This window comes from Choloepus didactylus, chromosome 3, assembly GCF_015220235.1.
Source record: "Choloepus didactylus isolate mChoDid1 chromosome 3, mChoDid1.pri, whole genome shotgun sequence".
NCBI classification, from domain to species: Eukaryota; Metazoa; Chordata; class Mammalia; order Pilosa; family Megalonychidae; genus Choloepus; species Choloepus didactylus.
The window spans coordinates 89,360,383-89,385,109 of NC_051309.1; the positions used below are offsets into that span (position 1 = coordinate 89,360,383).

The window sequence follows — 24,727 nt, forward strand, 5'->3', positions numbered from 1 at the left end:
TGGCGTTTCGGGGACACAATACATTCAAACTGGCACATTGGGTGAGTTGTGACAGCTGTGTTTTTCTACGAACTGGTTCATCCAAGTAGTCAAATTTTTGTGTGTAGGGTTGTTTGTAGTATTCCCTTATTATCCTCTTGGTCCTCTTGATATCTGCAGAGTTTGTAGTAATATGCCCTATTGCATTCCTGTTATTGGTAATTTGTATCTTTTCTCATTCTTTTGTCAATTTTGCTGTCTTTGCAACTGGTCTTTTCAAAGAACCAGCTCTTTGTTTCACTGATTTTCTCTACTGTTTTCAATTTCATTGATCTCTGCTCTTATCTTTATTTCCTGCTTTTTGCTTGCATTAGGTTTATTTTGCGTTCTTTTTCTGGGTTGTTGAGGTGGGAGTTTAGATTAATTTGAGGCTTTTCCTCTTTTCTAATGCATGTATTTAGTACTATAAAATTGTCCCTCAGCACTGCTTTGGTTGTATCCTACACATTTTGACATGTTGTGTTTTCTTCTTCATTTAGTTTAAAATATTTCTAAAAATTTTTCAAAAGACTGTTTCTTTGACCCCTGGTTTATTTAGAAGTGTTTTGTTTAGTTTTCAAGTATTTTGGAGATTTTCCTATCATCTTTCTGTTATTGATGTTTCTTACTGTATGTATTTTCTGTTTTTCAGATTGGGTAATTTCTGTTGTTCTCCCAGTTCATTGATTCCACTGTCCTCTCCATTCTGCTGTTGAGCCCATCCACCGAATCTTTTCTTGTGGTTATTATATTTTCCAATTCTAAAATTTTCATTTGGTATTTTTTTTATAACTTCTATTTCTTCGCTGAGGTAGGGGTTTGTGCCAGTTTGAATGTATTGTGTCCCCCAAATGCCATTATCTTTGTGGTCTTGTGAGACATAATAGTGGGGATTAAGTTGGAACATTTGAATTAGGTTGTTTGCATGGAGATGAGCCCCACCCAACTGTGGATGATAACTGACGGGATATTCCCATGGAGGTGTGGCCCCGCCCATTCGGGGTGGGCCTTGATCAGTGGAGCCATATAAAACATGCTGACTCAAAGAGACTAGAACGGAGTGCAGCTGTGAGTGACGTTTTGAAGAGGAGCAAGCTTGCTAGAGAGGAATGTCCAGGGAGAAAGCCATTTTGAAACCAGAACTTTGGAGCAGACGCCAGCCACGTGCCTTTCAGCTAACAGAGGTTTTCTGGACGCTATTTGCCATCCTCCAGTGAAGGTACCCGATTACTGATGTGTTACCTTGGACACTTTATGGCCTTAAGACTGTAACTGTATAGCCAAATAAAACCCCTTTTTATAAAAGCCAATCCATCTCTGGTGTTTTGCATTCTGCAGCATTAGCAAACTAGAACAGGGTTCCTCATTCCTGCTGGGTTCTGCCTCCCCACTAGTCCTCTGCTGATACCTCCCTCGTGGGAGGGGTAGGAGTGCCACATTACAACTCTCTATGTGGTCTCCACTGATACAATGTCGGGAAGTGAACCTTGTTACTGCTGGGTCCTGGTGGAAGTCCTGACTCTCTAGTAGGCTGCCTCCAATACCACTACAGTGTGTAGGGATGCCTCATTACTGTTGGGTAGGGGTAGAAGACTAGGTTCCCCATGTGGTCTCCACTACACTGTGGAGATGGTGGGAGCTTGTTACTACGTGGTGAGGATGAAAGTCTCAGTTCCCTATGCACATACAATGCAGTCATGTAAAACAAAGCAAACACTCAACTGTTTACAGTACCGTTATAAAGGTGTGCATTCATCACCAAAATTAATTTTTGATATTTTCATTACCACAAAAAAATAATAAGAATAAAAATTAAAGTGAAAAAGAATAATTAAAGTACAAAAGAACACTGGGTACCTTTTTTTTTTTCTTACTCCATTTTTCTACTCATACATCCATAAAGTAGACAAAGGGGAGTGTGGTCCATATGGCTTTCCCAATCACATTGTCACCCCTCATAAGCTACATTTTTAGACAATCGTCTTCAAGTTTCAAGGGTTCTGGGTTGTAGTTTGAGAGTTTCAGGTATTTACTGCTAGCTATTCCAATTCATAAGAACCTAAAAAGGGTTGTCTATATTGTGCATAAGAGTGCCCACCAGAGTGACCTCTTGGCTCCTTTTGGAATCTCTCTGCCACTGAAGCTTATTTCCTTTCATGTCCCCTTTTTGGTCAAGATGTTCTCCATCCCATGATGCTGGGTTGAGATTCCTCTCCGGGAGTCATATTTCATGTTGCCAAGGTGTCAGATCCCAAGTAGGGGGGAGGGCAGTGATTTCACCTGCCAAGTTGACTTAGCTAGAGAGAGAGGGCCACATCTGAGCAACAAAGAGGCATTTGGGAGGAGGCTCTTAGGCACAATTGTAGGGAGGCCTAGCCTCTTCTTTATGCAGCCTTCTTTAATACCACCCTGACAGGGAGGTTGGAGTACCTTGTCATTGCCTGGTAAGGGGGGACTGTCTAGGTTCTCCATTTGACCTCTGCTGACATGTTTTCTTTTTCTCTTATGGTACTTGGCTAGAGTAGGGTGGCTGCTGTCTAAAAGTCTTCTGTCTTGTTAGGATGCTCCTTTTCTGGTCCTTTGGCTAGGAAAAGTAGGCTTTTGCTATTGTTTTTCTGCACCCATTGGAATTTCTAAGTTGCCAACTTCTTCTGCTTCAGATCTGGGATATATGAGACAAAAAAGAAAATCCAGGAAACTCAACAGTTGGGTCCTAAGAACCTTGTCAGCCTGCTGCCTTCTCTTCATCTTTCAGTTTTCTATTGTTCATTTTATATATAATGCTCAGGGTTTTTATTTGTACTTAGTGTGAAGAATAGGGAAAAGTACATCTCTTCAATCTTCCCAGAAGTAGAAGTCAAAATCTAGGTAATCAGTTTTAATATTAGTGAAAGAGAGGGACTGAAAGTTTTAGGGTACAGTAGGTCTACCATCATATCTTTTTTTTAAATTCAGTTTTATTGAGATATATTCACATACCATACAATCATCCATGGTGTATAATCAGCTGTCCACAGTACCTTCATATAGTTGTGCACTCATCACCCCAATCTACCTTTGAAAATTTTCCTTATACCAAAAAGAATCAGAATAAGAATAAAAAATAAAAATAAAAAAGAACACCCAAATCATCCCCCCCATCCCACCCTATTTTTCATTTAGGTTTTTGTCCCCATTTATCCACTATCCATCCATATACTGGATAAAGGGAGTATGATCCACAAGCTTTTCACAATCACACCGTCATCCCTTGTAATCTACATTGTTATACAATCATAAGATGAAACAACTTAGAAATCATAAATTTTGCATTTCATCTTCAAATTTCCTATCAATCAAAGTCATAGGTCTTAATTTGTTTTTGTATGTTACTGAGAACAAAATGCTTTTCAAACATTTAATCTTAGATACTCCCTTAGACCCACGACTCATGAATTGTTATTAATTTATAGTACTACTTATCATTTCCTATAAGCCTTATTCTGAGTTAGCAAATATGCTTTTAAAAAATGATTAGCTGCTCTAAACATCTCGAGAACTATTTTGAAGACATATATACCAGAAGTTTCATTCATATGGTTATGCAGAATGAAAAACTGACCAGGATGGGTAAATTCCCAAGTCAAGAAAATATTCATCTCCTGGCATGGATCCACTTGATCAAGCATCCCAGTTGTGTTAGTGTGGCATAGAGATCCCTTTACTATGCAGTTCCTGCTACTCCCCTGCTACATCTTATTCTCCAGCCATATACAAACCACATATGGTTGCAGTTACCAGGGACAATAAACTTTATCTCACAGCATGTCTCTGAACCTGCTGTCTCCTCTGTCTAGAATGACCTTCACCCTCCACCCTATCTTCCCCCAACCTTTTTTTTCCTTTTATTGCCATATTGTTCTGCTACAGTTCAAAGATCTTCCCTAGGAAAGTTTTCTCTGACTCCCTCCCTTAAATGGGGTAGGTGGTCTTCAGTAAAGACCACCATTCTCATGACACTCCCACTGTATTATAGTTACTAAACTGTGAGGTTAGGACTGTTGTATTTGATCCTAGAACCTGTCACTGTGTTTCACAAGTATTAAGTACTCAATGAATAATTTTTTAATTAAAAATTATATTAATGTGATACTGTTCTGTAAACTAAAAATTATTATAGATATACCTTGCTTAAAGAAAATTCAGTCTTATATGAAAGGAAAACTAGGGGTAAATTTCATTTGATAAGAGTTCACTATGGGTTTCTTTTAAATTAAAAGTTCACTTGATTATTTACTCAAGCATTTAATGATCTTGTACTTGTTATAGCACTTGTGCTAGGATAAAGGTAAAAAAGATGGCCCCCTCCCTTGAAAAAATAACTCTCTGTTAAGGAAAAAGAAGTAATTATACATATGCATTAGCATATGCACAGAAAATAATTCAGAGTAATATAATACATCAAACTGCTAAATGAAATTTTCTCTGGGGGTTTGAGGAAGGGCATAAGGGGGATTCATTTACTATCTTCTGCATTTCTGAACTGTGTGAATAAGTATATATTACTTTCCTAAGGAAAACATAAAGATATAATTATGTTCTTTAACAATTATCCTTAACATAATAAAGAGACAATTATAGTAACTGCTACTAAAGCCACCTTGGTTAATTTAAATCAAGGTTTGATTTACTAAGAATAGTTATGGCTCCAAAACACATTTCAAAGGAAGGGATGGCAGTTTTTTTGGACACTCATAGGTTCAGGATGGATTTTTCACCTTCACTCCTAATATCTTTACCCTTGGCCCTTCAAATTCTTAATTCATTCAGTAAAAAAATTGTTAATTCATTTAGTAAAAATGAATTATGAGGACCCATGGCCACTCTTATGCTGAGATAAGATTTATATTGTATTTTGTAACACCAGTTATTCAATTGATAACAACACTTCTTATGTTGGATTTCAGTGAGGATACTAAATAATCTTTTGGTTTACATGTTATTCAAAAGTGAAGCCATCTTGTTACTCTGTAGAATTGAGAGAAGGCTCTCTGTCCCTTTCCAGGAAGAAACTACCTTTTTATCAAAGTCCCGGTCCCACATGTCATTAATAGTACAGCCTGCTCCACGCATCAGAACAGCTCCAGTACCAAAGAGGGATAACATGTACCAGTCCGGAAAACAACCCGGTTCAGCTGCCAAGCTGATGCTCCAGGTACATGGCAGATACAGCAGCCAGGTTCCTAAACAAAAATAAAAAACAAAAAAGGTACAAATTCAAATTCATTTACTGTCTTCATTTGTTTAAATACCACATCCCAAAGAAGTAAAGAAAACTATAACAAATTCAAAAAACACATGACCAACTGGTAAAATAAATTTGCAACTCATATCATAAAGGACTATTTTCCCTAATATGTAAAGAGTTCCTAGAAATTGAGAAGAAAGAGATCAATAATCTGATTTAAAAATGGATAAAAAACATACAGAAGGTTCACAGATAAAGAAATACAAATGGCCCATATACAAATGAAAAGATACTCAAATTTGAGAAATGCATGTTAAAACTACACTAACTTAACATTTTCCCCCTATAAGACTGGAAAAACTCGAATGTCTGATAATACACCATGGAGAGCCAGGCACGCTCATATATTTCTGATGGAATTACAAAATGGCCCAACTATTATGGAGGCCGTTTTGAAAATTTTTACCCAAATTACATGTGCACATATTTGTTGACCCATAAATTCTTCCTCTTTAAGTTTACTTTATAAGGTACATATTTGACATTTGTAATAGTAAAAGACTATAAACATAATAAATGTAGATCAACAGGGGATACTTAAATAAATTATGGTATATCCATTAAAAGGATTATAATGCAGCTATTAAAAATTGGGCAGAGACATCATCAACATGGTGATGTAAGACATACCCTGGAAAAGTCTTCCCTCAGAATTAGCTAATAAAAGGACAAATCCCACTTGCTTAGAACTTTGGAAGACATTAGAGAATGGAAAAGGACTCTATAAACAATGAATCAAAGAAAAAGAAAAATAATCTACAAAAGCAGGTAGGAAATTTCTGTCCTGAACCTGCTCGTCCTCTTCCTTCCCCTCACTGGGTCCCACACAGCCTGTAAGTCTCCCAGAAGGGACTTGGCCTGGAGCCCTCCCATCATGGACACAAACTATAGAGCCAGTCACAGAAACAAGACTCAACCCCACGCAAACCAGACACAGGGACTCAAGTCCACAGAGACCCAGGGTAGAACACAAGCTGCTAAGACCTGCTACACGCAAAAGAGCAAACATGATTAGAGAGAGACAGAGAGAGAGAGTGCCAGAGAGAGTGCGAGAGAGAGCGCAGCAGAACTGCTGACAAGAGGTGTGCTTACTAAATCCATTTTCTGTTGGCTGGACCACCTAAATGCAAAATAGATTCTGGAGTGATCCCATCTGGCTCCGAGGGACAAGATACCATAAAGGGGAAGAAAACAGAGGCAGAATAGCCCCACAGGAAAAAAAAATGGGGAAGAGGAATCTAAAATCTACTGCTCTAAGACAGTAGAGGGGGCACTGAGTAAGGGGGAGAATTTAAACAATTATAGGAGACAGAAAATTCTACACAAAAACAAACATAACAGATCAAGATTACCAGAGGACAGCAGAGGAGAGGAAGCTTTCTACTGGAAGTGAAATAAAAAATGCAATCATAAAAACTGTTCGCAAATGCAGGGCAATAATAAGATGAAGAGCTAAAAAATCTGCAGTTAAACAGGGGCTACTAGAAAGGCCTATAATAAGTTGGATCAAGTATCAAAGAAGAGCTTTAACACAAAACCAATCAACAATAAAACCAGAGAAAAGAGGGAAAAACTAACCTTTAGAGTTAACTCATAAAGATAATCAGATACCTAGACATGAGCAAAAAATTATAGGCTATACTAAGAAATAGGAATATATAGCTGAGTCAAGGGAACAAATAAGAACTTCAGAAGAGACACAGGATTTGGAACAACTAATCAATGATGTTCAAACAAATCTCCTAAATCAACACAAGTAGATGAAGGAAAATATTGATAAAGAGCTAGAGGATATTAAGACAATGTGTGAGCATAAATAAGAATCCAAAAGTTTAAAAGGACCATAAGAGAAATTATCGGGAAGAAAGGCACAATAATAGAAATTAAAAATACACTAGAGGCATACAATAGCAGATTTGAACAGGCATATGAAAGAATCAGCAAACCAGAAGACAGGAAAATTGAAATCATACAGTCAGAACAGAGCAAAAATAGCAAAAATTGAGCAGTGTCTCAGGGATTTGAGTGACAGCATGAAGCACACAAACATGTGTCATGGTGTCACAAAAGAAGAAGAGAAGGGCAAAGGGGCTGAAAGAATATCTCAGGAAAAATGGCACAAAAGTTCCCAACTTTTATGAAAGACATAAACATACATGTTCAAGAAGCACAGCTTACTCCAAACAGAATAAATCCTAATCGACCTACTCAAAGATGCATACTAATCAGATTGTCAAATGCCAAAGAAAGAGAGAGAGAATCCTGAAAGCAGTAAGAGAAAAGCGATTTATCACAAACAAGGGATCCTCAATAAGACTAAGTGTTAATTTCTCATCAGAAATCATGGAGGTGAGAAGGTATATAGTGTATGTAGGTATATTTAAGTTACTAAAAGAAAAAAAAAACTGTCAGTCAAAGATCCTTCATTTGGCAAAACTTCCCTTCAAAAATAAGTGAGACTCAGCAGGTAAACTCACTGCCTGCCCCATGTGGGACATGACTCCCAGGAGTGTAAATCTCCCTGGCAACATGGGACATGACTCCCGGGGATGAGCCTGGACCTGAAATCGTGAGATTGAGAAAATCTTCTTGACCACAAGGGAGAAGAGAAATGAAACAAAATAAAGTTTCAGTGGCTGAGAAATTTCAAATTTCAAATGGAGTCAAGAGGTTACTCTGGAGGGTATTCTTATGCATCATATAGATACCCCTAAATTTGTAGTTTTTAGTGTGTTGGAACAGCTAGAGGGAAATACCTAAAGCTGTCAAACTGCAACCCAATAGCCTTGATTCTTGAAGATGATTGTATAACTATTTAGCTTACATAGTGTGACTATGTAATTGTGAAAACCTTGTGGCTCACACTCCCTTTATCCAGGGTATGGACAGATGAGTAGAAAAATGGAGACAAAAATTAAATGAAAAATAGGGTGGGATTGGGGGATGGGATATTTTAGGTATTCTTTTTGACTTTTATTTATTTTTTTGGAGTAAGGAAAATGTCCCAAAATTGATTCTGGTGATGAATGAACAACTATGTGATGGTACTGTGAATAACTGATTGTACACTTTGGATGATTGTATAGTATGTGACTGTATCTCAATAAAACTGTATTAAAAAAAACTGTCAAGTGATTCAAAAGTGGTTCTAATGAGTATGAAGCTACTGATGTCAAAGGGGCATGTAAAAATGTTAATACTATTGTTTTATGAAATGTAAGAGTAGAATAAACAAGCAATTCTTGCAATTAGTATTATATAGTTTATAAAGTATAATTTTAAATATGGACACAATTAAATAAAAAATTTTATATAGAAAAAAATGAGTGAGAATTTAAACTATTCACAGGTAAACAGAAATTGAAACAGTTTTTCAACAAAAGACCCACTCTACAAAAATTAGTAAAGGGAGTTCTGCAGGTTGAAAGGAAAAGACAGGAGAGAGTGGCTGGGAATAGTATGAAGAAATGAAGATTACAGTAAGGGTAACTAAAAGGGTAAATGCAAAACCCAATAGTACTCTATCATCAATATACAACTCTACTCTTTAATTCCTATAAGAGTCAGAAAACAATTGAATAAGAAAAAGGCATATTTCCTAATAATGGACATGCAAAATACAAAGTGGTAAAGTGGGACAAAAACAGCACAAAGAAGGGAAACAGAGGGATATGGGAGCAGAGAGCATGTGTGCTATTGAAGCTAAGTTTGCATCTTTTCAAATTAGGTTATAGATGTAGATTGTGTAATACAAGCCTCAAGGTAACCACAAAGAAAGTATTTTAGAAATATACAAAAACTGAAATGAGAAAGGGATCAATCAGATACATTACAAAAGATCAACTATATAGAAAAGGAGATTGCCAAAAAGGTAAAGAGAGACCAGAAAAAGATATGACATATAAAAACCGAAGAACAAAATGGTGGAAGTAAGTACTGCCTTTACAGTAATACACAATGTTAATGGACTAAAATCCCCAATTAAAAGACACATATTGGCAGAATGGATAAACAAGAATGATCCACTGCTGATAAAACAATGCCCGAGAGAAGCAGTTAGTCATTATCTATCATTGATGGTCCAGAAAACTGGATTTGAGTAACTGGGAAATGGACTAGCATAGAGTACAACAGAAAAGTGCAACAAGACCTAAAACGTACTGGGTTTAGGATGGAGAGAAGAGGAGACAAAAATGATAGTCTGCACAAAACCTCCACTTCCCACCTCTGGCCTCCTTTCTTTTACCCACCAGGCCCCAGGCTGGATATCGTAACATTAAACCATAGAAGGTTAGGTCGGCCATTGAGGTCTAGACAATGCCAGAGGGCACAACGCAAAGGACTCAAGGATTCTGTAATAGTTTTTTCTACTTAATGGTAGAAAGTCTACTTTGATTTGGAGGCAAACAGACGGTCAAAATCTCAAACTTTCGATTTCAATTTTAGATAGGTCACATTTCCAAATCTGGCTATGATTTGCAAGGCAATGATGAAATCAACAAATAAAGACTGTCAGTTTAAAAAAAAAAAAAGAATGATCCAACTATAGGTTGATTATAAGAGACTCACCTTAGACTCAAAGACACAAATACATTGAAAGTGAAAGGTTGGAAAAAGATATTCCATGCAAACAACAACCAGAAAAGAAACGTTAAGTCAAAAACTGTTGTAAGAGACAAAGAAGGATGCTATATATTAACAAAAGGGGCAATAAAAAGAAATAACAACCATAAATATTTATGCACTTAAGCAAGGTGCCCCAAAATATATGAGGCAAACACTGGCAAAATTGAAGGAAGAAATAGACCCCTTTACAATAATAGTTGGAGACTTCAATACACCACTCTCCTCAATAGACAGAACATCTAGACAGAGGATCAATAAGAAAACAGAGAACTTGAATATGATAAATGAACTAGACCTAACCCACATATACAGAACATTGCATCCCCAAACAGCAGGATATACGTTCTTCTCAGCTGCAAATGGATCGTTCTCCAGGATAGACCACATGTTGAGTCACAAAACAAGTCTCAATGAATTTAAAGTGAATGAAATTATACACAACATCTTCTTTGACCATAATGGAATGAAGCTGGAAATCTAAAACAGGCAGAGAACTGGGAAATTCACATATATATGGAAGTTAAATAACACACTCTTGGACAATCAGTGGGTGTTCTAGTTTGCTGCCAGAATGCAAAACACCAGGACTGGCTTTTATAAAGGGGGTTTATTTGGTTACACAGTTACAGTCTTAAGGCCATAAAGTGTCCACCAACAAAGGGTACCTTCACTGGAGAAAGGCCATTGGCATCTGGAAAACCTGTTAGCTGGGAAGGCACGTGGCTGCTTGTTCCCAGGTTGTGTTTCAAAATAACGTTCTCCAAAACGTCTGCATCAACTTCCAACGGCTGTCTTCAAAATGTCTCTTAGCTCCAGCTAGCTATGAGCTACTTCTCTCTGAGCTTATATAGTGCTCCAGGAAACTAAACACAGTCCACACTGAATGGGCAAGGCCATGCCTCCATGAAAATTATCCAATCAGAGTTATCACCTACAGTTGGGTGACTCACATCTCCATGGACACTGAACCAATAGGTTCCAACCCAATCCACACTAAGATGTCTGCCCCCACAAGAATGCATTAAAGAATATGGCTTTTTCTGGGGGACATATATATACAAACCGATACATTCCGGCCCCTGGACACCAGAAAAACATATTCTTTCCAAATACAAAATATATTCATCCCATCACAATATCACAAAAACTTAAACCATTTCAGTAACAATAGGTAAGTACAAGATCCCATCAAAATCAGTTACAAGCATGGTTTGTCCTAAAGCAAAATTCCCCTCTGGCTATGGACCTGTGAAACTTAGAACAAGTTATCTGCTTCCAATATACAAAGGAGGGACAGTCATAGGATAAACATTCCCATTGCCATAGGAAGAAACAGTAAGGAAAACAGGGTTAACAGGACCAAAACAGTTCCTGAAACCCGCAGGGCAAACTCCGTTAGATTTCAAAGTCTGAGAGTCATTAACAGAACAACGTTGCATCCTTGGGACTCAAGAGAGCGGGAGTCTAACCCTTCCTTAGGGCCTTTGTGGCAGCCCTTTCCTCTTCAAACGCTGGGGTGAGTGCTCCAACATATCCACACATTGAAGAGACCACTTTCTTGGCCCCCACCCTCCTCAAACACTGGGACAGCACCCAGATTCTCTTCCATCTCCGGGGCACACACTCAACCCCTTCAGAACAGTGGGGTGGCAGCCAGGCTCTCCTCGACCTCTGGATAGGAAATTATCCAGTCAGAGTTATCACCTACAGTTGGGTGGGTCACATCTCCATGGACGCTGAACCAATAACCCAATCCACACTAAGATGTCTGCCCCCACAAGAATGCATTAAAGAATATGGCTTTTTCTGGGGGACATAAATATACAAACTGACACAGGGGTCAAAGAAGAAATTACGAGAGAAATCAGTAAATATCTTGAGATGAATGAAAACAAGAACACAACATATAAATACTTAAGGAATGCAGCAAAGGCAGTGCTGAGAAGGAAATTTATAGGTCTAAATTTTACCTTAAAAAAGAAGAGTTAAAATCAAAGGCCTAACTGTATACCTGGAGGAACTAGAAAAAGAACAGTAAAGTAAACCCAAAGCATGCAGAAAGAAAGAAATAACAAATATTAGAGCAGAAATGAATGAAATAGAGAATAAAAAACAATAGCAAGCATTAATAAAACACAAAAGTTGGTTCCTTGAAAAGATCAATAAAATTGACAAAGTCCTAAATAGACTGACAAAGAAACAAAGAGAGAAGACCCAAATAAATAAAACATTACTACTGACCCCACAGAAAGGAAAAGGATCATGAGGATACTACGAACAACTGTATGCAAACAAATTAGATAACCTAGATGAAATGGACAAATCCCTAGAAACATGAACAACCTACACTGACTCTAGAAGAAATAGAAGATTTCAACAGAGCAATTACAAGTAAAGAGATTGAAACAGTCATAAAAACCTCCCAACAAAAAAAGCCCAAGACCAGATGGCTTCAAAGGTGAATTCTACCAAACACTCCAAGAAGAATTAATACCTATCCTGCTCAAACTCTTCCAAGAAATTGAAGATGAGGAAACACTGTCTAACTCATTCTATGAGGCCAACATCACCTGAATACCAAAGCCAGATAAAGATACAAGAAAAGAAAATTATAGACCAATTCTTCTTAGGCATATAGGTACAAATACCCTCAACAAAATACTTGGAAATCGAATCCAACAGCACATCAAAAGAATTATACATCATGCATGATCCAGTGGGTTTTATCCCAGGTATGCAAGAGTGGTTCAACATAAGAAAATTAATGTAATACACTACATTAACAAAATAAAGGAGAGAACCACATGATCATCTCTATTGATCCAGAAAAGGCAGCTGACAAAATCCACCATAAAAATTCTTAGAAAAATAGGAATAAAAGGAAACTTACTCAACAAGATAAAGGTTATATATGCAAAACCCACAGCTAACATCATATATTCAAGGGTGAAAGTCTGAAAGTGTTTCCTCTAAGATCTGGAACAAAACAAGGATGCCCACTGTTACTACTGTTATTCAACACTGTACTGGAATTTCAGGCCAGAAAAGGTAGGCGACAAAAAGAAATAAAAGGCTTCAAAATGAAAAGGAAAACGTAAAGTTTTCACTATTTGCAGATAACATGATCCTATACGTAGAAAGTCCTGAAAATCTACAATAAAGGTGCTAGAGCTAATAAATCAATTCAGCAAAGTGGTGGCATACAAAATCATCATGCAAAATTCAGTATTGTTTCTACACACTAGTAATGAGCAATCTGAGGAGAAAATCAGGAGAAAAATCCATTTATAATAGCCAATAAAAGAATCAAATATCTATGATTAAATTTAACAAAGGATGCAAAGGACTTGCACACAGAAAACTACAAACATTGCTAAAAGAAATCAAGGAAGATCTAAATAAATGGAAGGATATTCTGTGTTCATGGACTGGAAGACTAAATATCATAAAGATGTCACTTCTGCCCCAAATTATTTACATATTCAATGCAATCCCAATCAAAATTCAACAGCCTACTTTGCAGAAATGGAAAAGTCAATTATAAATTTATTTGCAAAGGTGAGGGGGCCTGAATAGCCAAAAACATCTTGAAAATGAAGAACGCAGTTGGAGGACTCACACTTCCTGACTTTAAAGCATATTTCAAAGCTACATTGGTCAAAAAGACATGGTACTGGCACAAGAATAGATATAATTACCAACGGAATCAAATGAGAGTTCAGAAACAGACCCTCAGACCTATGGCTAATTAATTTTTGACAAGGCTGCCAAGACCACTCAATTGGGAAAGAATAGTCTCTTCAACAGATGGTGCTGGGAGAACTGGATACCCATATGTAGAAGAATGAAAGAGGACCCCTATCTCACACCAAACACAAGAATTAACTTAAAATGGATCAAAGACCTACATATAAGAACCAGGACTATAAAACTCCTAGAAGAAAACATAGGGAAGCATCTTCAGGATCTTGTGTTAGGTAATGGTTTCTTAGATTTCACACCCAAAGCACAAGCAATGAAAACAAAATAGATAATTGGAACCTCATCAAAACTGAAAGCTTTTGTACATCAAAGGACTGTATCACAAAAGTGAAAAAACAACCAACCCAGGAATGACTATGGTCTGTTAATTTCTGAATGGATATAGTAGGAACAAGTTCACAGAAATGTTGCTATATTAGGTAACTTTCTTGGGGTAAAGTAGGAACAGGTTGGAAGTAAAGCAGTTATCTTAGGTTAGTTGTCTTTTTCTTACTCCCTTGTTATGGTCTCTTTGAAATGTTCTTTTATTGTATTTTTGTTTTGTTTCGTTTTTTTTTTTTAATTTTTTTTTCCCATACAGTTGATTTAAAAAAGAAAAAATAAGTTAAAAACAAAACAAAACAAAAAAAACAACAAGGAAAAAAATATGTAGTGCCCCCTTGAGGAGCCTGTGGAGAATGCAGGGGTATTGGCCTACCCCACCTCCACGGTTGCTAACATGACCACAGACATAGGGGACTGGTGGTTTGATGGGTTGAGCCCTCTACCATAGGTTTTACCCTTGGGAAGACGGTTGCTTCAAAGGAGAGACTAGGCCTCCCTGTAATTGTGCCTAAGAGCCTCCTCCCGAATGCCTCTTTGTTGCTCAGATGTGGCCCTCTCTCTCTAGCTAAGCCAACTTGAAAGGTGAAATCACTGCCCTCCCCCCTACGTGGGATCAGACACCCAGGGGAGTGAATCTCCCTGGCAATGTGGAATATGACTCCCGGGGAGGAATGTAGACATGGCATCGTGGGACGGAGAACATCTTCTTGCCCAAAAGGGGGATGTGAAAGGAAATGACATAAGCTTCAGTGGCAGAGAGATTCCAAAAGGATCCAAGAGGTCACTCTGGTGGGCACTCTTATGCACAATTTAGACAACCCTTTTTAGGTTCTAAAGAACTGGGGTAGCTGGTGGTGGATACTTGAAGCTATCAAACTATAACCCAGAACCCATGAATCTCGAAGACAATTGTATAAAAATGTAGCTTATGAGGGGTGACAATGGGATTGGGAAAGCCATAAGGACCACACTCCACTTTGTCTAGTTTATGGATGGATGAGTAGAAAAATAGGGGAAGGAAACAAACAAACAAACAGACAAAGGTACCCAGTGTTCTTTTTTACTTCAATTGCTCTTTTTCACTTTAATTATTATTCTTGTTATTTTTGTGTGTGTGCTAATGAAGGTGTCAGGGATTGATTTAGGTGATGAATGTACAACTATGTAATGGTACTGTGAACAATCGAATGTACGATATGTTTTATATGACTGCATGGTATGTGAATATACCTCAATAAAATGAAGATAAAAAAAAAAAGAAAAGCATCAAACAATATAATTCAGCACATTATAAAAAACAAACAAACAAACAAACAAACAAACAAAAAACACCAACCCAGTGGGAGGAAATATTTGGAAACCATATACCTGATAACAGTTTAATATCCAGAATGTATAAAGAAATCCTGCAACTCAACAATAAAGAGATAAACAACCCAATTTTTAAAATGTGCAAAAGACTTGAACATACATTGGAGAGGATGTAGAGAAATAGGAACACTCATTCATTGATTGTGGAGAAGTTCAGTGGTGCAGGCACTGTGGAAGACAGTTTGGCAGTTCCTCAGAAAGCTAAACATAGAACTACCATATGACCTGGCAATCCCTGTACTAGGTAAATACTCAAAGTAATTGAAAGCAGGGACTCAAACAGGTATCTTCACACTGATGTTCATAGCAGCATTATTCACCATTGCCAAAAGATGGAAGCAATACAAGTGTCCATCAAGTGATGTATGGATAGGCAAAATGTGGTATATACAAACAATGGAATATTATTCAGCTGTAAAAAGGAATGGAGTCCTGATACATTCGACAACATGGATGAACCTTGAAGACATTATGTTGAGTGACATAAGCCAGACAAAACAGGACAAATATTGTATGATCTCACTGATATGAAATAATCAGAATAAGCAAACTCATGGAGTTAGGATCTAGAATATATATTACCAGGGGCTGGGTTGGGGGTAGAGAATGAGGAGTTAATGCTGAATTTGTACAGAATTTCTACTTAGGTTAATTATAAAGTTTTAGATATGGATGGTGGTGATGGCAACACATTATTGTGAGTATAATTAACAACACTGAATTACATATGTGAATGAGGTTAAAAGACAAAATTTTAGTTTCCATATATGTTACTAGAATTAAAAACTAAAAGATAAAACATAAAGCTGTATAACACAGTGAACCCTATTGTAATTGATAGACTGTAGTTAATAGTACAAGTATAAAAATATTCTTTCATGAATTAAAACAAATATACTATACTAATACAAGATGTTAATAATAGGGTGGAATAGGGGAAAAATACACACAATGTAAACTATGGACTATAGTAAATAGTACAATTTTCATATTCTTTCATCAATTGTAACAAAGGTACTACACAAATACAAAGATTCAACAATAGGGGGTATTTGGAAATGCTATAATTTTTACATGATACTTCTGTAAACCTACAACTTCTCTAATTAAAAAAAAATTAAATAAAAAAATTTTTAACAGCCAATTCTCTATACATGTACTAATATGGAGTGATCTGCAAAGAATATTGTTAATTGATAAAAAGCTAAGAATAAAACAGCCTGTGTAACAGTTACCATTTGTGTTGGGGAATGGGGGAAAGATATAGAAATTGTTACAGATAAAGATATACATATATTTGAATTTTAATATATGCACTTAAAGAAGGATACATTAGAAACTGATAATAATAATTCTTCTGGGAGGGTAACTGGGTGGCTAGGGGACAGGGTTAGGAGACTTTTCACTCTATACCATTGTACCTTCCAAAATTTGTACCATGTACACATATTACCTACTCAAAAAAAGTTAATAAAAACTTTCTTTACTGTTGTTAGTACAATAAACTAAAATGGTCTTTGGTGGGGGGCTTATAATCTTAGATTTTCTGTTATTTTGTACTGAATACCTTACAACTGCATGCATAAATGGGATTAATTCTTGGTGTTTAGCCCATAAACTAGATGAAATTAAGCTAAAATCAAATTGATTATATGGATAGTGACTTCACATATAAACTTTAATAGATGTTCTACTTCCAAAAGAAAGTCTTCCAACTATTGATTGGATATTGTGCCTATTAGGTAAATTCTGAGCTTTCTTTCCCTATTTAGGAATATAAGAGAAAAAAGAATATGAGGCTAAAGAAAGATCAGGTTCTATAGAAAAATAGTCAAATGGTCAAAATGGAAAAAAGTCTCTATAATCATGTTTAAGTTTCATTAAGTTTAAGCTTTGCTTATTCACAAATATTTATAAAGTATATATTCTGTGCCAGGAACTGGGAATACAACGGTGACTAAGAAAGAGCTGGTCTCTGCCTTTACCTAGCTTATAAATCAAAAGGAAGAAACACAGTTAAACAAGCAATAACAATAAAGTAGATTAATTTTCAACAACAGTGTAAATAGAGGTCCTACAATGGCATAAAACAGGAACACCCAACTTAATTGGTGATGAGTTGGGGAGGATGTCAAGCAGGGGTTTGCAAAGGGAGCTTAAACTCCACAAGCAGAAAAAAGCAAGGGGAGGCTAGAAAACTTGAGAGAAGGCCAGTGCAGACCTAAATTCAGGCTGTCATGGACAGACTCATATTTTCTATGCTCCATCTAAAACAATAACAATAGCTAACACTTATTGAGTGTTCACTAAATGTCAGCACTGTTCTAAATGGTTTTATATATATAAATTCATCTAGTCCTCAACAACACTCTCATAAAGTGGCACTAACACTATCCTTATTTCACAAATGATGAAATAGATGCACAGAGAGGTTAAGTAAAACATAATGAGGTCAACTACTATTTCTTTTTCTCTGGAGCTACCAGTACAGCTCACAAGGACAGAGGAGTAGCTGATCCTGTCCTGCTGGGCTCGAGAAAAAAGAACATCACTTCAAAGCAATTAGAACTGAAGATTCCATTAAAAAGAGAAGGATTCTGGAGAGAAAGATGTGTCACCACCTATAACATTTGTTCAGGAACAAAATTTTCTTGGCCGTAAGTCTGTAGTATAAATACCATATTCACTTATTGATAAGCCTCTGTAGAGTTCCCCTTCAAATAAGGAAGGTTCCTGTGGAGGAGAAAGTCAGAAGACGCGGTTCCGTATCTGCCACTTGTAAGCTGAGTGACACTGGACAAGTCCCTTAAACTTTAAGGCTCAGTTTCCTCTTCTATAAGGGAGGGAAAAGAACATTTACTTTGCAGAGTTGTTGTTATAAAAAGATGACATTGATGATGATGGTGATGACAACAACAACAGTGATAAATACTATGTGCCAAGTGCTTTCATAAAAACTTTGATATGCACAACAAAACTATGAGATAGGCACTGTTTTTATTATAACCATTTTACAAATAGAGAAGCTGAGGTATAGTTAGTAAGTAATCTGCCCAAGGCCACACCCAAGCAGCCTGGCTGGTTTATGGTGTTAAGTCCAATGCTATCATGTTATGTACCTACATCTCTATATACACTTAAGTGCCTATTGCTCTCTTGCCCCTTCTGATTGTCAACATAATGGTTTTCTACCTTTCATTACACTCTCTTTCATGAAGAAAGACGTGGAGGTGGCAGGGAGAGGAGATAAATAGGCTTAAGAAAGAAATGTTTATCGTAGATGAAGGAAGAACTCTCTGGAGAGGTGAAAAAAAAATAAGCAAGTTCCAAGAAGCTATGAGCAGATCAAAGAATCTATGCAAATTGAGTCTAAGATTCATTCACTAATTACACATTATCTTCATAAATGCAGTAAAACAAAACTACGCTGCCAATTTAGTGGAAAGAGGGCCACCTGCTGAAACTTCCTGAAGTAATTTAGGGTGACTGAACCATTTGAAAGAAGCTGTACTCCCTTCTCAAAAACAATGAAACTCACTTTGGTTTAAGGTAATGATCCAAAGTAAAATAATGAACATAAAATTCCTCATAAAAGAAGAGATTAAAAAAAAATCAAACCTGGAATTCTACTACTGTCAATATATTGTTCCTGGCATATGGTAGGGGCTCAAAAAATGTTTGTTGTATGAATTATAAAACAGTTCTATTAATAAGTTGTCTGAAAAATCCTGCAAACTTCACCTTATTTAGAACCAAAGCATGCAAGCTGGCAACTTCTTAACATTCATAATAACTGTTAACACAATCTTCTCCAGTCCTTACTTCTGTAGTAATAATGGATAACATTTCTTAAGCACTTACTACAGGCACTGTTCCAAGCTCTTAACATATATTAATGAATTTTCATGACAACCCTGTGAAGTCAGTATTATAAGTATCTTCATTTTATAGATGAGAAATGAAGGCCCAGAAAAGTGAAGTAACTTGACAAGGTCCCTCAAATGGGCAGAGTACAGATTCATACCCAAGGGGTCCATTATCTATAGGGAAAAAGCTCAGACTCCTTAGCTTGGGCATCAAAACACTCCCTAATCAGATTCCAACCTGATATTGTGGCACTAATTCCGCTACAGTCCTTGTCTATTCACTGACCTTGTCTTTCTCTTGAACAAGCTGTGTTCTCTGTCACTGCTTCTGGAATAGTGTCCTCTCTCCCCGTACCCAGTTGTATCCAACCTTCAAGGAGCAGTTCTTGTCCTACTCCTACAAAGTCTCCCCTGAGTACTTCAGCCACAGAGATTTTTACTTACTCTGAACTTCAGGGCATATTGCTGACTCCATAACTCATATTTATTCACATCTGACATTGTGATATTTCACGTCAACTTGTTTACTTTAAATTTCCATCCAGTTACCTGTTCATTCAATAAATTCATCAAATATTTATTGAATGCCAAGTGAGAACAAGATTATTGCCCTTAAGTAGATTACAGTAATATCTGAGATTTTATTTGCTCACTGACAAGTAAAAGGATAGTTATAATATAGTAAGTTTTGTAACAGGAGAAGTATTAGTGCATGTAGCAGGGAGGAGTTAATCCAGCCTGGGAGTTTAGGAAAGAAAAAAATAAAAAAACAAAAATTTTAGGGGTCTAGCTCCAGAACTTTTACTCATAATCCCTCTGTAACCTCTTGCTCTTTGGTGACGTGCCCTAGCCACTAAGGTAGAAGCCAGAGGTTTAATTATGAAACTGGGAATAACGGCAGCTGTTGATTTATCTTGGATACCTGTAAGTCTACACTGCAGCTCTGTGATGCAGGCCCCAGAAGAGAATTACAGTCAGGCTTTGGATTAGAACTGAGCTTGGGAATTTATGCTTAGCAATCTGTACCTGGCCCCCAAATGCAAGGGGTCACATGCAACCCTGCTAACGATGGCAGTGCTTTCCTACCATTTGATTTGTTTTTATATTTTAGTTGCTGATTTTGTTGTAATTCTTAGGGCTCTGATCCCAAATAGGTTTGTGCATGAATTCAGATACCAAAAGCTAATTTGGGGGTTTGGGCTGGGCAAAGGTGGAGTGAATATATCTAAGCATTTGAATGTAATTCCATGCACTGCAATGACAAACGTAACCATATAGATTAATCAGAGTTACGACTCCATCACTCCTCCCCATGGTCCATTCTTCTTTAGTCCCATGCTTATCTTGCCTTGTCTCCCACTAGTTTCCATACCCATCTGGTACAGATTACTTCCCTACTTGTCCTTTGAGGTATAATTTCTTCTTGAAATTTCTTATACTAGTCCCTTACTTGTCCTTTGAGGTATAAGTTCTTCTTGAAACGTTTTCCAGAAATGGAAATTCACAGTAATTTCTTTTTCCTGGCATCACTTGCTATCTGTACCACTCATTTGATCCCATACTTTTCCAGCTCAACAAAGAGTCTTTTTAAATTAGACTGGAAGCTCCTTGAAAGCAGTTTCCGTAGTTGATCCCTAAGGCTAAGCAATGTGGGAGGAATTTACTGCTTCATTTAACACTGCTTTAGCTAGGCACTGCTATTGGCACTAGATTAAAAAGTCTGATGTTCGCGGAATTTACATTGTATTGGAAAGTCAATCAACCAATATGTACAAAAGGTTAGTTACTGGTGAATGTTTAGAAAAACGGAGAGCAAAAGGATAGTGAGGAAGTGTTACTGTAGACAGGAAGGTGAGGGAAATCCGACTTCAAGAAGTGACAGTGAGCTGAAAGGCAGTTTGTAAGCACTGCACCCGCTGTGTTCAAATGAATTAAATCTTTATGTTAAGGGTGTTGCAGGGAAAAGACCTTGGCCTCAGCATAAAAACACTGGGTTCTTCAGGTCTGGCTCTGCGAGGAGCCTTAGTTTCTTCAGCATCTCAGTTGTTTGCCTCGGGAGCATTACTGGATTGTGGTGAGAATCAAAGATTATAATGAACGTGGAAGTGCTTCAATACTGTAAATCTACGCAAACGACGGGAAACACGAATGGAATGCTCCGCTTCATTCACCATTTAAACAAGTATTTGTGGAATGAGCGAATCTATTCCGCTCTTCGAGGCGCTCTGGATCCAGACAGCGTGAGAGCCCGCAGGTCCCCTAAGACAGCCCGGTCTACAGTGTCCCGAGCTGGCTCGCCCGAAGGTATAAGGCGCCTGGCGGTGAGGACCAGGATTTCCGGTTCTCTTATTTCCATTACGCCCACGGGGTCACCTCGGACAGCTCCGCAGAGCCCTGGTCCGCGAATCCCCGGGCCGCTCGCGCCGCGCACCCCCGAACTCACCAATGGGTTTGTCCAACCGCATGAGGCGCAGGTACGGCTGCAGAGGGCGGGGCGCCGAGTCCACCACTGCCGCCGCTACGCTGAGCGGTCGGCCGCGCGGCATCGGCCCGGGTGTAGCCCAGGGTGAGAGCCGCCAGTCCCCAACGCGGGGCGCGCCAGCCACGCCAGCCGCGCGCTCCAGCGCCAGGGAATGGCCCCGATCGCCCCGCAGCCAAGTCTGCGTCACGGCCCGCAGTACCGGCGTGAGTCCCGCGCCGCGTGAGGCCAGCATGGTGCTAGTAGGGCGTAGCCCGACCCTGGTCTGACGTAACTCCCTGGCGGCAGCCTCGGCAGGCATGCGCAGTGGTGCCTGCGGGAGGCCTGTTAGCTCCTGGCAAGAGTGGGCAGGGACGTATTCCAGGCCTTTCGAGTGGCTTGTCAAATAGGCATTACCGTGGTCACTTTTTCCTGTGAGAGATTCCCGCGATACTTAACCGCAGTTCACTGGGAGATCCAGTGTGGCCGGACTCATATGTCTGGTGGTTAGCTGGGGCTGTCCCCAAATTCATATTCTGAAAGTAAACTGTGAACACGTTCTGCTCGGCTTACCTTAGAGGCACTCCGTGACTTACCAAATTCGATGCAAATCCCCAGCTTGGCATTTAAGGCCTTTGACCTTACGTTATTTTCCCAAACTTTGCCCCCAGAACTCCAGGAAACCAAGATGCAGGTTTACCCCATCCATGATACCTTTGTACCTGCATGCTATTTCCAGTTGCCTGGGGTTTGCACCACAGTGTCCTCTTTGAGATCCCATCTAGAGTTCAAAAAAATATAGTGAATACTTTTCCCACTTTGGAAAAAAAGATGATAGTTTAATTTTTTATACTCAAAATACAATATATACATATATTATAAAGAAATAAATCCTGTTGGAAGATTTTGAGGTTCATTTTCACAAAGTAATTCCTTTGCGGGATCTGGGCAAAGTCAATTGATAACCTTCTGGAAAGGGTTCACCATTTTAGATGCCATTAAGAACATCTGTGATTTATGGAAAGGGGTCACAATATCAATATTCACGGGAGTTTGGAAGAAGTTGATTTCAACTCTCATGGATGACTATGAGGGGTTCTTTAGTGGAGGAAGTAACTGCAGATGTGGTGGAAATAGCAAGAGAACCAGAATTAGAAGTGGAGCCTGGGAGAAACTAAGATGGTGGCTAGGAGAGACAGGGCAAAAAAACACCTCCGTGAAAAATACTAGCTAGAAGCTAGAAAGTGACCCAGAACACCAGTTCCAGCAATGCACCAGCTGGACAAGGTCTGCTAAAACCACAGGGACCATATACTTGGTGAATCTGGGAGTCAGCATTCTGAAATGAGTGAGTAAGTCAGCTGAATGTCTGGCAGCCAAACTGTGGGTTGGTGTTTGGAGGTGGACTAGTTATTTTTGCAAAAAACCCAAAAGCTGCTGTAGATACGGCAGCGAGAACCACACAGTGAAGTGCAGCAAGAAAGGGCTGTGCGAACACCTCGATATGTGGCGTGGAAGATAGCCTTTCACACACCCACTGCTAGTTGTCTTGGTGCGAGGAGGGCAGAGGAGAGCCAAAAGGGGAAAAAACCACACCCCTTGCAGCCATCTTCCCGGCGGGCTGGGAACACTCCTGCCTGGCACTGGTGCCACAACCCAGAGCCGCGCCGAGGGACCCAGTGTGATGGGAAGTGTTTCCAGCAAGACCGCACACACACCACAATATCGGGCATGGACAATAGCCTTTTGTGCAGCCACAGCTAATTGTCCCAGAGCTGGGAAGACAGAGCTGTGTGAAAAGGGGGAAATTAACATGCCCCATTCAGCCATCTTTGCAGCAGGCTGGGAATGACCCTGCATGGCACAGCGGCCCAGGGCTTCCCTTGAGGGATGGCATGCACTTGTGACATATCACAGCCTTCCCTCAGCAAAGGCCCTGGAAGGGCACAGCTGGGAAGAAGAACCCAGTTGGAGAACCCAGGGACCCTACGCCGATAGCAAGGACTTGTGGGTCAGCAGCAGAGACAATCTGTGGCGAGGCTGAAATGAAGGTTTAGACTCTTGCAACAGCCTTAAATCTCCTAGAACACCTGGGAGGTTTGATTAGTAAAGCTGCCCTGCCTCCCTAACCACTCAGACACACGCCCCACATTCAGGGCAGACAGCACCAACAACACACCCAAACTTGGTGCACCAATTGGGCCCCACAAGAACCAGACCCCCACACACCAAAAAGACAAAGTTGGGGAGAACTGACTTGAGGGGAATAGGTGACTCGTGGATGCCACCTGCTGGTTAGTTAGAGAAAGTGTATGCCACTAAGCTGTAGATCTGCCAATTCGAGATTGGTGTCTGAATAATCCATCATATCATAAAAGAGTCTAGTAAAGCAAATGCCAAGAGCCCAAAAACAGCAGAAATTTTAAAGCATATGAAAAAACCCAAACTGAAACACCCAAATCAAAAGATCAGAGGAGATACAGTACTTGGAGCAATCAATCAAAGAACTAAAGACAAACAATGAGAGCATGGCTCAGGATATAAAGGACATGAAGAAGACCCTAGAAGAGCATAAAGAAGAAATTGCAAGAGTAAATAAAAAAATAGATGATCTTATGGAAATAAACGAAACTGTTGACCAAATTAAAAAGATTCTGGATATTCACAGTACAAGACTAGAGAGAGCTGAACAATGACTCAGTGACCTCGAGAACCACAGAATGGAAAATGGAAGAACAAAAGAAAGAATGGGGGAAAAATAAAAAAAATCAAAATGGATCTCAGGGATATGATAGCTAAAATAAGACATCCAAATATAGAACTCATTGGTGTCCCAGAAGGGGAAGAGAAGGATAAAGGTCCAGAAAGAGTATTCAAAGAAATTGTTGGGGAAAACTTCCCAAACCTTCTACACAATATAAATACACAAAGCATAAATGCCCAGTGAACTCCAAATAGAATAAATCCAAATAAGCCCACTCCAAGACATATTCTGATCAGACTGTCAAATACTGA

The 24,727-nt window shown here is 38.7% G+C and overlaps 1 protein-coding gene across 3 annotated transcripts in view; it reads right to left on the bottom strand.

The window, feature by feature from the left end:
- Window positions 1-21,996, bottom strand: part of COQ2 (coenzyme Q2, polyprenyltransferase) — a 45,859-nt gene extending 23,863 nt beyond the window's left edge. Inside the window, exons 1-2 of one of the 3 annotated variants that reach the window (XM_037830132.1) lie at window positions 21,698-21,996; window positions 5,074-5,240 (exon numbers count right to left, since the gene is read on the bottom strand). In XM_037830132.1, coding sequence (XP_037686060.1) covers window positions 5,074-5,240; window positions 21,698-21,968 — 438 coding nt within the window. In that variant the 5' untranslated portion in view covers window positions 21,969-21,996. The remainder of the gene's footprint in view (window positions 1-5,073; window positions 5,241-21,697) is intronic. The other 2 variants (XM_037830134.1, XM_037830133.1) reach the window with 2 other exon arrangements.
- Between the last annotated feature and the right edge of the window lie 2,731 nt (window positions 21,997-24,727).